Here is a 13,950-nt window from a genome sequence, read left to right on the forward strand (position 1 = left end):
TACACCTCCTTTCCACACAGGCTGTAAAAGCTTTTTTGCCAGTGAAATGTAAATAATGGCCTCGAGAGGTTGTAACTCAATAACAAAGACTGAATAGGGAAAGGAAATAATCTGGTTTGCGTTTGGAAAGGAAGACTCTCTGCTCAAAAGGTTCGAACAAACAGGCAGAGGCTGGAAACTATGAGGGATAATGCGGGGTGGAAAGAAGAAAGATTTAAATGACTATAACCTCACTTGTCGGTCTTTGATATACAGTGGAACCTCAGTTGTCAAATATAATGCGTTCCGGAAGACCGTTTGACTACCGAAATGTTCGACAACCGAAGCGCAATGGGCGGTTGGGAAAATTTGACTGAGAAACACTCAGCGGAAGCTGTTCAACTTCCAAGGCGCATTCATAAACCGAGGTTCCACTGTAATTTTGTTTTATCTATATGCAGGAACTGGTAAAGGAACAGCTGAGGGACGAGGAGTTAATTAGAGTAGGGCTGCCATATGTTAGGAATTTCCCGGACACAGCCAGGATTTGGCCGGGGCGGAAATCGTTGGAATGTCCGGGAAAATGTGGGTGTATGGCAAGCCATGCAGGAAGTGTAGATTTTGGCAAAGTTCCTTATAAATAGTTTTTTGTGTAAAACTAAAAAAAAAGCTGAACACCTTTCTGCAATATGGGAACTTTAAATTAGAGATAGGTAAAGGTAAAGGGACCCCTGACTGTTAGGTCCAGTCGTGGACGACTCTGAGGTTGCGGCGCTCATCTCGCTTTATTGGCCGAGGGAGCTGGCGTACAGCTTCCGGGTCATTTGGCCAGCAGGACTAAGCTGCTTCTGGCGAACCAGAGCAGCGCACGGAAACACCGTTTACCTTCCCACCGGAGCGGTACCTATTTATCTACTTGCACTTTGACGTGCTTTCGAACTGCTAGGTGGGCAGGAGCTGGGACCGAGCAACAGGAGCTCACCCCATCCCGGGGATTTGAACTGCTGACCTTCTGATCGGCAGGCCCTAATCTTAGTGGTTTAGACCACAGCGCCACCCACGTCCCTCAAATTAGAGATAAATCTGTAAAATAAGTAACATATAAAAGGCGAAGGAATTGAATATATCTGAGAGTGTGGGGAATTCATTTTGGGGGGGCGTGTATTAAATTAAGTTTACTTTGGTTTTGATGTGTTATAAATTTGAAGACAAATAAAAATTAATGGGTAAAAAGGAAATAAAAGACCACAGTTTAATGTTAGAAAGTTCCAAGCTCAATTTCAGATAGAGCCATGTCCCCCATCTGAAATAATATTATATATTATATAATAGTATATTATTATTATTTCAGATGGGGAATATGCCTCCATCTGAAATTGAGTTTGGAACCTTCTAACATTAAACTATGGTCTTTTATAGTTCTGGGCGGCTCTCAAATCTTGGAGACGCTCTGCCTGTCTGTGCAGGGAGGTGTTAATGGGGTGAATGGGCTCTTCCTGTGTTCCAAACAGTCCCCCCTCCCTATCTTCAAAGCACAAACTCTCTGCAGGTGAAACTTTCATCCCTTACTACACTGGACGCTTGATTGACATCTTGGGCAAGAAGTACGACTCGGATGCCTTCTCGTCTGCCATCTTCTTCATGTGCCTGGTGTCGCTCGGAAGGTGGGTTTCTTCCTGACAACACCCCCTGCCCAAAAAACAAAGGAGCCCTGGTTAGGCTCGGCTGGGGTTGTTCAGTTTTATCATAATCTGGGGAGTTAATTATTTCTTTGGAATTAAATTGAATTCAGAAAGCAGTTCGGGGGGGGGTGCTTGGAGAACTGCTTTCTACTGCAAAGGAAAGCCCCCACGTTTCCAGAATGTGACTCAAAAACGTGATCACATCGGGGGGGGGGGGCAGAAGCTCCGATTTTGCCATTTCCCTCCAGAGTGGGACTCACACATTCACAGTTTCCTTTTGTAGAGCAGTCTCCATTTCTGTTCCAGCTCGCTGTCTGCTGGCGCGCGTGGGGGACTCTTCACGATGTCCATCTCCCGGGCCATCATCCGGATCCGAAGCCGCCTCTTCTCTTCTCTCGTCCGGCAAGACCTGGCATTCTTCCAGGAGGTGAAAACAGGTGAGAGCCCCCTAGCTCCAAACCCAGGCCGGCCTTTCAGTCCAGCCTCCTGAGTGTCCACTAGTCATAGCTGCCAACTTTCCCCCTTTTAAAAGGGGAATTCCCTTATTCCAAATAGGATTCCTCGCAAGAAAAGGGAAAAGTTGACAGCTATGCCTCTAGTGCACGTACGCTTGTGGTGGTTCCTCTTTGCAACACCCCTGTTATGATTGGGCCTTAAATATTCCCATTTTATGGGTGGCATAACTGAGGCTCCATGAGGAACGTCAAGATGTGAGGCTTTCCAGGATATGAACTTGGGTCTCCCAAGATCCTGCTCCAGCACTCAAGTGGGCAACTCTGTTCATGTTTGTTTTTGCTGCTGAGTTCAGAGGTAAGGAATATCCTGGTGCCCTCTGAATATTATGGGACCCCAACTCCCATCATCCCTAGCCAGCATGCCCAGTGGGCAGGAATGATGGGAGTTATAGTACATCAACAGCGTCTTCATTCCTTCATTTGTTCATCAAAGGACTTGTTGCATCCATCGGTCTGTCTCTCCATCCCTCCATCTGCTTATCCACTAACTATTTCTCCTTTCCATCCTTTTCTTTTAAAAGTGTTTTTCTTTTCACTTTTTCATGCACATAAAGCAATAGTCACAACAATCAACAATAGAGAGAAAGAGGTGTTTCTTCCTGTCCTTGCAAGATGTTCTGTCTTTCTTTCCCCCAGTTGTTGCTATTATCCGTCTTGCTTTGGGCGGAGCTTTTAAAAATGTTTTATTTATTTTTTATTAGAATGCACTTTCAATTTTTTAAATTTATTTAACATAATTGTTACAAAATATAAGCAAAATATAAGCAAAAGGGGATGCGGGTGGCGCTGTGGTCTAAACCACTGAGCCTAGGACTCAGAAGGTCGGCGGTTCGAATCCCCGTGACGGGGTGAGCTCCCGTTGCTCGGTCCCATCTCCTGCCAACTTAGCAGTTCGAAAGCACGTCAAAGTGCAAGTAGATAAATAGGTACCACTCTGGCGGGAAGGTAAACGGCGTTTCCGTATGCTGCTCTGGTTCACCAGAAGCGGCTTAGTCATCCTGGCCACATGACCCAGAAGCTGTACGCCGGCTCCCTCAGCCAATAAAGCGAGATGAGCGCCACAACCCCAGAGTTGGTCACGACTGGACCTTATGGTCAGGGGTCCCTTTACCTTTATAAGCAAAATATTGCAAATGCATACATACATATATATTTCAAATAAGCACATATATATATGAAGAAAGGAACAAAAGAGAAAAAAGAAGAAAAGAAAAAAAGAGGGAGAAAAAAATAAAGAGAAAAGAAAAAGAAGAAAGGTTGGAAGAATTTCTTCCAAGTTTATTCTACAGTCTTGCTCAAAATGTATATAGGAAGTGCAGTGTAAGCGATGGAAGTCAATCAGTGAAATTTTATTATTACAGTCATACCTCGGGAAAAATACGCTTCAGGTTGAGCACTTTCGGGTTGCGCTCCGCGGTGACCCGGAAGTTAACGGAGCGCATTTCTTCCGGGTTTTGCCGCTCGTGCATGCGCAGACGGTCAAAATGACATCACACGCATGCGCGGAAGTGGCAAACTGCGACACGTGCAGTCGCATCTTACGTTCTGTTCGGGATGCGAACAGGGCTCTGGAATGGCTCCCGTTTGCAGCCCGAGGTCCCACTGTATTTTCATAGTGAGATATTTGTAGAATTTTTAGAATGCGCTTTTGATCCCTCCGGTCTCCCGGCTCTGAGCGGCCTCTCCTTTCGCCCCGCAGGAGACCTGACCTCCCGCCTCTCCAGAGACACCACCATGATGAGCCGCTGGGTGCCTCTCAACGCCAACATCTTCCTCCGCAGCCTGTTCAAGGTCTGTGGCCTCTGCGCCTTCATGCTTGGCCTCTCGTGGCGCCTGACCTTGCTCACCCTCGTTGAGGTGCCGGTCATGCTGGCGGCCCAGAAGGTCTACGATGCCCGCTACAAGGTGAGGGGGCCCTTGAGGGATAAACTACAGTTCCCAATGTTCTTTTGAGACAGGGGGGAATGGGCTTTGAACATTCTTTAAAGGAATGGTGGGTACATAGCCTGAAGCAATGGGATCTTGCAGCCAAACCCGGTAGTCTGCCCCCCTCTGGCGTTTAGCGCAGGCTCCTAAACTCTCCCCTTTGCTTTCTCCAGGTTCTTCTGCAGGCGATCCAGGACTCCCTGGCGCGTTCTGGGGAGGTGGTGCGGGAGACGGTCTCCTCCGTTGAGACGGTGCGCAGTTTCGCCACAGAGGAGGAGGAGTCTGAGCGCTACGATGCGGCCTTGGCCGAAACCCACCGGCTGAAGGACCGGAGAGATTGGGAGAGGGCTGTCTACTTGCTCCTCAAACGGGTGAGTCCTTGGGGTCGTGTGTAGGGGAGGTCAGGAAGGGGACAAGCATCCTCCCAAGGAGAGCTGTGGCAGGAGAGCTTTCTGGAAACAGCACCCCTTTCTTTGGTTCTTCCATTGTCCAATCAGCTTGGCAGCTTTTTCAAGGTCACTGTTCACGTTGGAATATCGAGCGTTGGTGGTGTTATGTATTTGGTGGTCTGTGTTTGCCTGAGCTTGAGTCTGGACTAAGGATTCTGAGCTCCTGCGTTCAGATTCGATACATGATATCCAATCACAGAACATTTCAGGATTTGGGCCTCTGCCATTGGGCCTTAAACTCTGAAGTATAGACAGCCAATCACGTTGGGAGTGGGCCAGGCCTTCAGAAATGTATATAAGCAGTTGCTTTGCCCCTGTGGTCCAGTTCTGTTAGTTTAATAAAGGTCCTTGCTGTTATCAGTGTGTCTTGCCTCATAGGAATCCACCTACACTTCAGGTCGCTTGTAGTGTCTTCATACTGGCCAGTTTGTTTATGGATGTACAGGGTGAGGAGTTATGGCAGGGTGCAGAATCAGGCCCACAGGCGGGCAAGGCCAGTCTCACATGGGGAATTCAACATCCTACAATCCCTTCTCATATACCTAAAAAGGTAAAGGGACCCCTGACCATTAGGTCCAGTCATGACCAACTCTGGGGTTGCAGCGCTCATCTCGCTTTATTGGCCAAGGGAGCAGGCGTACAGCTTCCGGGTCATGTGGCCAGCATGACTAAGCCGCTTCTAACGAACCAGAGCAATGCACAGAAACGCCGTTTACCTTCCCGCCAGAGCGGTACCTATTTATCTACTTGCACTTTGACGTGCTTTCGAACTGCTAGGTTGGCAGGAGCAGGGACCGAGCAACGGGAGCTCACTCTGTCGCGGGGATTCGAACCACCAACCTTCTGATCGGCAAGCCCAAGGCTCAGTGGTTTAGACCACAGCGCCACCCGCGTCCCTTCTCATATACCTACTCGTGGGATAAATCAGGCTGGTAGGTGAAAGGGCCTTTGTGCTGGTGACCCCCCTGATGTGGGACGCTCTTCTAGGTGGGGGGCACATGGCCCCCTTTCTTTCAGACCTTTAAGTGCACTCTGAAGACCTCCCTGCTCTGTGCCTGTCTTTAGGTTTGTGTCTTGTTTTGGGAAAGTGCAGATTTGATAGCTTCTCCTTTAGAGGCCACCAGGATTGAATTTCATCCTTGGAAGGGAAAGGGGTGAGCAGAACAGCCAAGCCGTCAAACGTGGCTACCCGGGTGTCTGCCGGTCCTCAACATCTTCCTCCAAATTTCTCTCTCTAGCTCCTGCAGCTGGGTCTGAAACTGATCATGCTTCACTCTGGGTACCAGCAGATCCGTTCTGGCCTCATGACCCAAGGGAATTTGTTCTCCTTCATCCTCTACCAGATGGACTTTGGGTTCTACATACAGGTGGGTGAAAATCCGCGACTGGAGGCTGCAACAGCGCTGGCATTCCAGCCTTGAATGGCATTCCGGCTATTCTGCAATTGGAGTCGCGCTTTCAGCTTTTAAAATGGGTGCGACGCTCCTGCCCTTCCCTTCATTCTACACATACTGTGTCCATCTGCCACTTCTACATCCTTCAAGGAGCTGCCTTATATTGAGTCAGACCACTGGTCCATTGGGCTCAGCGCTGACTACACTAACCAGTGGTAGCTCTTTAGGTTTGCTGCCTCAGGTGGCAAAATGTCTTGAGCTGACGGCAACCCCCATTTTGGGCTTGAAGGGCCAGGGCCAAGATGGTGCCAAGGTCTTCTTCGCTGGCAATCCCTCATAGCCGAGTAAGATTGTCTTCCATAAACATGGTCTTAACAGTGAGTTCGTAGGTTTCTGGGCGGGAGTTGATCATGGTGAGGGTTTGCCAAATGTGCCTCCCTCTTAGCTAGTTTCTCCCTTTCGTCCTGAATTCCAGCATCTTCAAAATCCATGGCACCTTTGGTAAAGGCTGTTCTCCAACTGGAGCACTCGCAGGCCAGTGTTTCCCATTTGTCTGTGTTTATACTTCATTTTTTTTTTAAATTTACCTTGAGAGAGTCTTGAAACCTTATCAGAGCTCCACATATTCCCTTTCAATTACACGACAGGGCTTTGCTTTGCTGGCTTCTCTCCCCTCCTTTTTTCTTTTAAAGATTCCTCTTATCAAAGGCAAGGTTGTTTTATGTGTTCTGGCAACCCCAGGAATTTGCACCATAGAACTTCGTGAAGCCAGCATCATAAATTTGTTTTAACAAAGCCTTGCAGCCCTCACCCTGATTTCCCGTTGGCTATATCTCCACATTTTTAAAACTGATTTTAAAACTGATTTTAAGGACTTTTAACCTTCAAAACCTCTGAATCTCTTAAAATCCTTTTTAATTCCTTTGACCCCCCTATATTTTAAACAAACTGAAAGAGAGGGGAAATTGCTGTTGCCGAAGAGACTACGTTGAAAGAACGTCCCGTTTGGTTTTTATCTTTTTACCCTCCTCTCTATTACCTCCCTGTCCACAAAGTAGCTGTAGATAAATCTGGACTGGATGAGACTGTGGATTTGGGACTCCACCAATTGATCTGAAAAGTATACCTTCCTGATACATGCAGAATTCCAAAAATGAGAAGAGCAAAAAGACCCAGGTGTCCCGATACGGATAGAGATTCACGGTCTTTAATTCTCAAGCAGAGTAACTTGGACAATTATTTTCTGCCTCTTAAAGAGTCCATATCACCACCAAAAAATAAAGCGAATACTCCCCTAATTGTGGGAATGTGAAATAAGTTTAGCATATTGACAAACCTCCTCGTCTTGCTCTTCTTTCTCCTGTCACAGACCCTGATGTACATATACGGAGATGCACTCAGCAATGTGGGAGCGGCAGAAAAAGTGTTTGACTACCTGCACCGGGAACCGTCCGTTCGCACTGAGGGGACGCTGGCCCCGGACTTCCTCCGAGGTCACGTCTCCTTCAGAAACGTCTCCTTCTGCTATCCTTCCCGCCCTGATCTTCAGGTCTTAAAGGTACATGGCCAAGAGTCTGGTCCCCTGAGGATGTTGGAGCAGAGAATCTTGGCTCAGTGGTGCTGGGAGGCAGTTTGAGATTCTGGACTTCATGGCCTTATGGGGAGGCCTGTCTCTTTAAAGGAGAACGGGGACCCCCTTGACCGACCTCCCAATGCGGTGGGCCAGCCCTCCTAAAACCCCATTTGGGCCAAAGGTTCAAAGCAGCATCATACCACTTTAAACAGTCCTGGCTTATCCCAAAGCATCCTGGGAACTGTAGTTTGCTAAGAGTTCTGAGGGTGGTTGGGAGACCCCTTATTCCCCTCACGGAGCTACATTTCCCAGAGTTCCCCGTGGAGAGGAGTGGCTTGTTAAAACCACGCTGGGAATTTTAGAACGGTCTTTCAAACCCCATCTAGGTTTATAGCAGTCTGATGGCTGTGAGTTCCATAGGTGAATCACAGCCCCGGTTTTTCCTCCTTTCCTCGCTCCTTCTGCGCAGAACGTCTCCTTTGAGCTCCGTCCCAGGGAGGTGGTGGCGCTGGTGGGTCTCAACGGCAGTGGGAAGAGCACCTGCGTGGCACTACTGGAGCGCTTCTATGAGCCCCAGTCTGGGGAGATCCTGCTGGACGGGGTCCCAATCCGGGATTATGAGCACAAGTACCTCCACAGCAAGGTGAGCCGGGGAGCCCACGAAGTGTGGCTGACATCAAACTCCTGTTTCCTCTTCATTATTTATTATTCATTTTATTTATTGAATTTATATTCCGCCGTATACCCTCAGGTCAGTTTACAGAATAAAATCATAATATAAAACCACACAATCCATAATCCATTCTTCCTCATGGAAGATGCAGAAATGGTGAAACTCTACTGGAAGAATAAGAAATCAAGATAACAAGGTTTTTTTTTTTAATAGAAGAATGGAAATGGTTTATTGAATATTTACAGATAAATTGTAAACAGATAAAAACACTGGCAGAATTATTGTAATAACCTGCAGCTACATAAGAGTATATATTTAAAGAAGATAAATAAGTTAATCTGGATAGGCAGAAAATACTAACAATAAATTTAAGGAACTGCATAAAGAGGGGGAAGAAAGTCAAGTTTTAAAATGTCAAAATGATTGTAAAATCAGTGAAATGTATACATCTGAAAAGTATAAATGGTTTTTTAAAAATCCATAATCCAAATAAAAACAACAGCCCAATAACCCCCCCAAAAAAACCTACATTTTAAAAGGACATAGCCTCCCAAATTATTCATTTATCTCACAAGATTTATATACCACTTATTTGTAATAAAACCTCAAAGCAGTTAGCAAGAAGAAACAATTTAAAAAGTTGAAAACAACTACTTACAGCATTGAAAAATAATTAAAATCAACAATAAGCTAAACAAACAAACCCAGATTGAAACGCTTGTTAGTGTTCCCCACATTTGGATAAGGCTGCCTGAACATCTATGTTTTAGCAGGCGCTGAAAAGAATACGGCAAAAGCGCCTGCCTGATGTCAATTGGCATGGAGTTCCAAGGGATTTTAGGGATTTTAGAGAGTTGTCAGTGCCATGGGGAAGGAAGGTGGTTCTGTTTTTCACAAAACAGGAAGCATCTTTTGCAGAAGAGGAAACGACAGAGTGTGGCTGAGCACAGGAGAGGAAATGTGGGTTGCAAAAGGCCATGCCCACCAAGTATTCGTGATACACAAACACTTCCCAGCCTGGTACTTAAGCTGTAAACTGGCTTTTTCCAGGGGAGGGTGACTGGAGATGATTCCCATAAGGAGATGCTTGCAAGGAGCAGCTGCGGCTGTGGAGCCTTGAGAAGGGATGGTTCAGAGGGGATACGAGAGCCTTCTTCAGGTGTTTGAAGGGATGGAAGGACCTGCCCCTTCCTCTTCTCCCCGTTTCTCATCTTTCCAACTTTAATTTGGTTCTGTACATTTTTGCAGCAATTTGTGGGTTTTGCTTTTGAAAATCTGCATGAAAAATGTTCAGTATTTCAGTGCAAATCTCTCCTAATAAATCTGTTATTGTCTGCAGCTTTTACTAAGTCACACATTTTTGCAAGCAATTTTTCCTAATATAAAGCACTCTTGTAAGCTGTTTTCACTAACATCTTCATTTTTGAAATGTTTTGGGTTTGAAAACAGGGCTGCAAAATTCAGAGAATTGTGAATGTTGAAGGTTCGCCTGTGTTTCGGTTCTCATATTGTTTGAGAAGGTGCAAATATGGTGGAGTGTGCTTTAAATGCAAAATGAATCCAATTTCTCTCTAGTCGTCACACTTCATTCTGCCTGCAGGTGGCGCTGGTGGGACAGGAGCCGGTCCTCTTCTCTGGGTCCATACGGGACAATATCGCCTATGGGGTGCAGGATTGCAGCCAGGAAGAGGTGGCGGCTGCGGCAAGAGAAGCCAACGCCTTAGGCTTCATCAATGAGCTGGAAGGAGGGTTCGCCGCAGGTGGGTGAAACCTCTTTCCTCCCGTCTCCTTTTGCCTCTGCAAAACTCCACACTCCTTCCAGAAAGGGCAGCGGGCCTGATTCTTACTCTCTCTGAGATAACATGAATTTCTGTGGCCCACTGAATTCCTCCAGGAAAATTGGTGGGGCTCCAGTCTCTTGTGACGAGTGAGAATTCCAGACTCTGAGCCTCAGCTCCTCTTGTCACTGCGCCCGACCCTCCACCCAACGGCTCACTCCATCCCATCAAATGAACCCAGGAGTTCGGGATCCTCCTTTACCTGCAACTCGCCTTTTGCACCCCTGCCACCACTCCCACTCCTCTGGCAAAGAGGCTTTCTTTAGTCTGGCGGTTTTCCCCCTCTTCCCACCCCTTCTCTCTCATTTCTGCCTCCCTGCAGATGTCGGGGAGAAGGGAGGCCAGCTGTCCGCAGGGCAGAAGCAGCGCCTGGCCATCGCCCGGGCCCTGATCCGGAACCCCAAGGTCTTGGTGCTGGATGAGGCCACAAGTGCTCTGGATGTGGAGAGCGAAGCTGCCGTGAGTGTCGGGGGAGGGGGGAATTGTGGTTGACATGAGAAGCATTAGCCATGAGTGGGTGTGGTGGTTTTATATTATTGTAGGGACGCGGGTGGCGCTGTGGTCTAAACCACTGAGCCTCTTGGGCTTGCCAATCAGAAGGTTGGCAGTTCGAATCCCCGCGATGGGGTGAGCTCCCATTGCTCGGTCCCTGCTCCTGCCAACCCAGCAGTTCAAAATCACGCCAGTGCAAGTAGATAAATAGGTACCGCTGCAGTGGGAAGGTAAACGGTGTTTCCATGCACTCTGGTTTCCATCACGCTGTTCTGCTGCCCCAGAAGCAGTTTAGTCCTGCTGGCCACATGACCCAGAAAGCTGTCTGTGGACAAACGCCGGCTCCCTCGGCCTGAAGCGAGATGAGCGCCACAACCCCATAGTCACCGTTGACTGGACTTAACCATCCAGGGGTTATTTACCTTTGCCTATGTTATTGATATTTATAATATTAATAAATGGACTTCCATTTTCCAGTGCCAGTTAGCTTTTAGACCTTATCCTTTCAGTTTCTCTATCATTATTTTTCCAGTTTGGCCAACCTTAGGATGACAAAATTATATCTATCCTGGACTGCATGCTATTCTGCCGCCCAAATTCTGGGCTGCCTAACATGGGCAGGGTAATAATAATAATAATAGTAATAAAATGTGGAGCACTCAAAGTTCTATATCCTTGTGTGGGAAAACAGCAGGATTCATAATGCTTACAAACATCTCTCTCAATCTCTCTCTTACACACACACAGCCAGTGGTTAGTGTGTTAGACTGGGCCCTGGGTTCAAATCCCCACTCAGCCTTGAAGCTCATTGGGTGACCTTGAGCCCATCCCTGCCTCTCAGCCTAGGCTACCTCGCAGGGTTGTGAGGAAGAGCCCCATATACGTCACCTTGAGCTTCTTAGAGGAGGGTTGGGATAGAAACCTAAGAAATAAATAAAATAAATCTAAGAGGGGGTTTCTGGCTTCTTCCCCCAGATCCAGCAGTCACTGATGAGCGGCCAGGCCAGGGCGGTGCTGGTGATCGCTCACCGGATGCAGACGGTGGAAAACGCGAACAGGATCGTCGTCCTGGAGGGTGGGGAGGTTGTGGAGGAGGGGACTCACTCTGAGCTGATGAGCCGGAGGGGCCCCTATTACCGCCTGGTGCAAAGGAGCCAGGCTGAGTGACTTCCGCCCAGGCTGAATGGTCTTCTGGGGTCCCCCCTCTCGAGGTGGTCATGTGTGTGGCATAACTGCGTTTAGAAGGGGGTCTCTGTGCCTTCTGCAGAGTGGGACCTTGGCCCACAGCCCCAAATTCCTGCCATGATGGGGCTACTAGGAGACTCACCTAATTGGCTGATCCTTTCTGAGTGCAGAAACTCTGGCTTAGCAAGAAAAGTGGGTGTGAGCCCCACTTTGGAGAGCAATGAAGTGGGGTTAAAAAGGACTGTGTAGCACCCCTTGTAATCACTATGCAGCTGTTAAATAGCAGGCAATTTGGAGTATCAGTATTTGCCCCAGGAGAACTTAAGCTGTGACTTTGAAAGTCTTGTCCCCAAACTCCCATTTTTGAAGCCCCCCTCCCAAAGCTTCTTTCCAAGTAGCCTTCCGCTCAGAAGCCCTACTGAGTTCAATAGGGCTTACTCCTAGGTAAGGATTTCATCTTGAGTTGCTTAAATAAGGAGTCTGGCTTCTTTCCCAATCCTGTCTCTTGGTCCCGTATGTCTTAAGTGTTTCTGAGTATGTTGTAAAAATATCTTAAGGTACTTTTGGTCTCTTGCTTGCTGTTGATTGTCCAGGACTATGATGGCCTGAAAGCGGTGTTTTGTAAAATAAAATGTGTACGTGTGACAACTCTTTGAAGTTTGAAATTTTGTGTCTCTGGGGCCTGCAGAATGGTGCTTCTTCTAGGGTATGGGAACACAAGAGGCCAAAGGGAGCCCCACTAGTCCGGGGCTGGACCTACACAAGATCTGAGTGCTTGAGGGACACATTGGCCTGCCCAATGGCTGCCAGTTTCCTCAGCAAGAGAAGGTCTTGTTTTCAAGGGGAGAACACTCTGCCTTGTACAGAGTGAGGCCATCTAGCTCAGTGTTGTCCACTGACTGGCAGAGGCTCTCCAGGGTTACAGGCAGGAAACCTCATCTCAGCCCTAACTGGAGACGCCAAAGATGGAACTCGGAACCTTTAGCTACAACAAAATTACCAAAAGACGAATCCATTTATTCACTTTCTGGAGACGCTGAAAGGCATTCCTGTTAACCCAGGTGTTGGGTAGCTGACAGGTGCTGTCTAGGGCTGGGCGATATACCATCCGAAAACCATTTTGAAGTCCCTATCATATCAATTTCATAATTTTTGACCTAGCAATGTATTTCTGACATAAATGGCCTTGGCCCACTATACCTGAAGGAGCGTCTCCACCCCCATCGTTCAGCCTGGACACTGAGGTCCAGCTCCGAGGGCCTTCTGGCAGTTTCCTCCCTGCGTGAAGTGAGGTTACAAAGAACCAGGCAGAGGGCCTTCAAGGTAGTGGCGCCCACCCTGTGGAACACCCTCCCATCAGATGTCAAGGAAATAAAGAACTACCTGACTTTTAGGAGACATCTGAAGGCTGCCCTGTTTAGGGAAGTTTTTAATGTTTGATATTTTATTGTGTTGTTAATATTCTGTTGGGAGCTGCCCGGAGTGTGTGCTATCCGAAAATGCAGGAAAAACCGTGAAGCCAGCTGATGCCTCTACATAGCTCCATCCTTATTTCAGACATTGTGATATATCAATATATTGCAATGTTTAGCTGGTGGTATATCATGATGTTGAAAACCAGATATTGCCCAGCCCTAATTCTGTCCATGGCAACCCCAAAATGAGTACCGGAGGCAGCATGCTTCTGAACACAAGTTGCTGGTAATCTCTCCTGGGCAGAGTCCCAATGTTCTGCTCTTGACCTGGTCTACCCATTGAGGCATCTGTGAGGAGCCTGGACCACATGGGCCATTAGCCATTTCCATCCAGGAAGCGCCTCTTATGTTCGCAACTGTAAGAGTATTCCAACTCTTTTAAAGTTATTTTGGGTTTATTTAATTTGTTTAAAATTATCTTATTTTAAATTTTAATAATTCAGATCTTTTAAATGGTATTGCTTTTAACATTTTGATGTTTGCTGCCCTGAGCTCCTTTGGGAGGAAGAGTGGGATAAAAATTTAAAACAAATATTTTGGGCATCTTCTGTTCATCTCAGTGGGAGAACTTCCTCCTGGGATTGCGGACTTTTGGGGCAACTCTGCCTTCGTCTTCTCCCACCACCCCCTGCCCCAGATCAGATATCTGCACATTTCTTTTATTATATTCCCAACCCTCCTTTCTTCCGTCCTGGAACCAAAGGCAGCATCCAGGTGGTTCCCCACCCAGGCACTGCCCAGACTTCACACCCTCTTGGCTTCAGCAACA

At 47.4% G+C, this 13,950-nt stretch overlaps 1 protein-coding gene across 1 annotated transcript; it reads left to right on the forward strand.

Moving 5' to 3' along the window:
- The first annotated feature begins 1,449 nt into the window (after positions 1-1,449).
- On the forward strand, positions 1,450-12,354 carry LOC310701496 (antigen peptide transporter 2-like). Its single transcript, XM_083492466.1, has 10 exons — positions 1,450-1,643; positions 1,968-2,098; positions 3,876-4,081; positions 4,276-4,473; positions 5,790-5,918; positions 7,315-7,503; positions 7,988-8,161; positions 9,792-9,951; positions 10,352-10,488; positions 11,497-12,354. The coding sequence occupies exons 1-10, from the start codon at positions 1,465-1,467 to the stop codon at positions 11,686-11,688; spliced, it is 1,695 nt and encodes a 564-aa protein (XP_083348592.1). The 5' UTR covers positions 1,450-1,464; the 3' UTR covers positions 11,689-12,354.
- The last annotated feature ends 1,596 nt before the right edge of the window (positions 12,355-13,950 follow it).

The sequence above is a fragment of the Podarcis liolepis genome, assembly GCF_965112155.1.
Source record: "Podarcis liolepis genome assembly, chromosome: 2".
Classification (NCBI taxonomy): Eukaryota; Metazoa; Chordata; class Lepidosauria; order Squamata; family Lacertidae; genus Podarcis; species Podarcis liolepis.

Excerpts from the sequence above, each read along its gene's own strand:
- LOC310701496 (XM_083492466.1), top strand. The coding sequence starts at position 1,465 with ATGGGCTCTTCCTGTGTTCCAAACAGTCCCCCCTCCCTATCTTCAAAG. Across the intron at positions 2,099-3,875 it reads CTTCCAGGAGGTGAAAACAG|GAGACCTGACCTCCCGCCTC; the intron begins GTGAGAGCCCCC and ends TTCGCCCCGCAG. Across the intron at positions 4,474-5,789 it reads TCTACTTGCTCCTCAAACGG|CTCCTGCAGCTGGGTCTGAA; the intron begins GTGAGTCCTTGG and ends TTCTCTCTCTAG.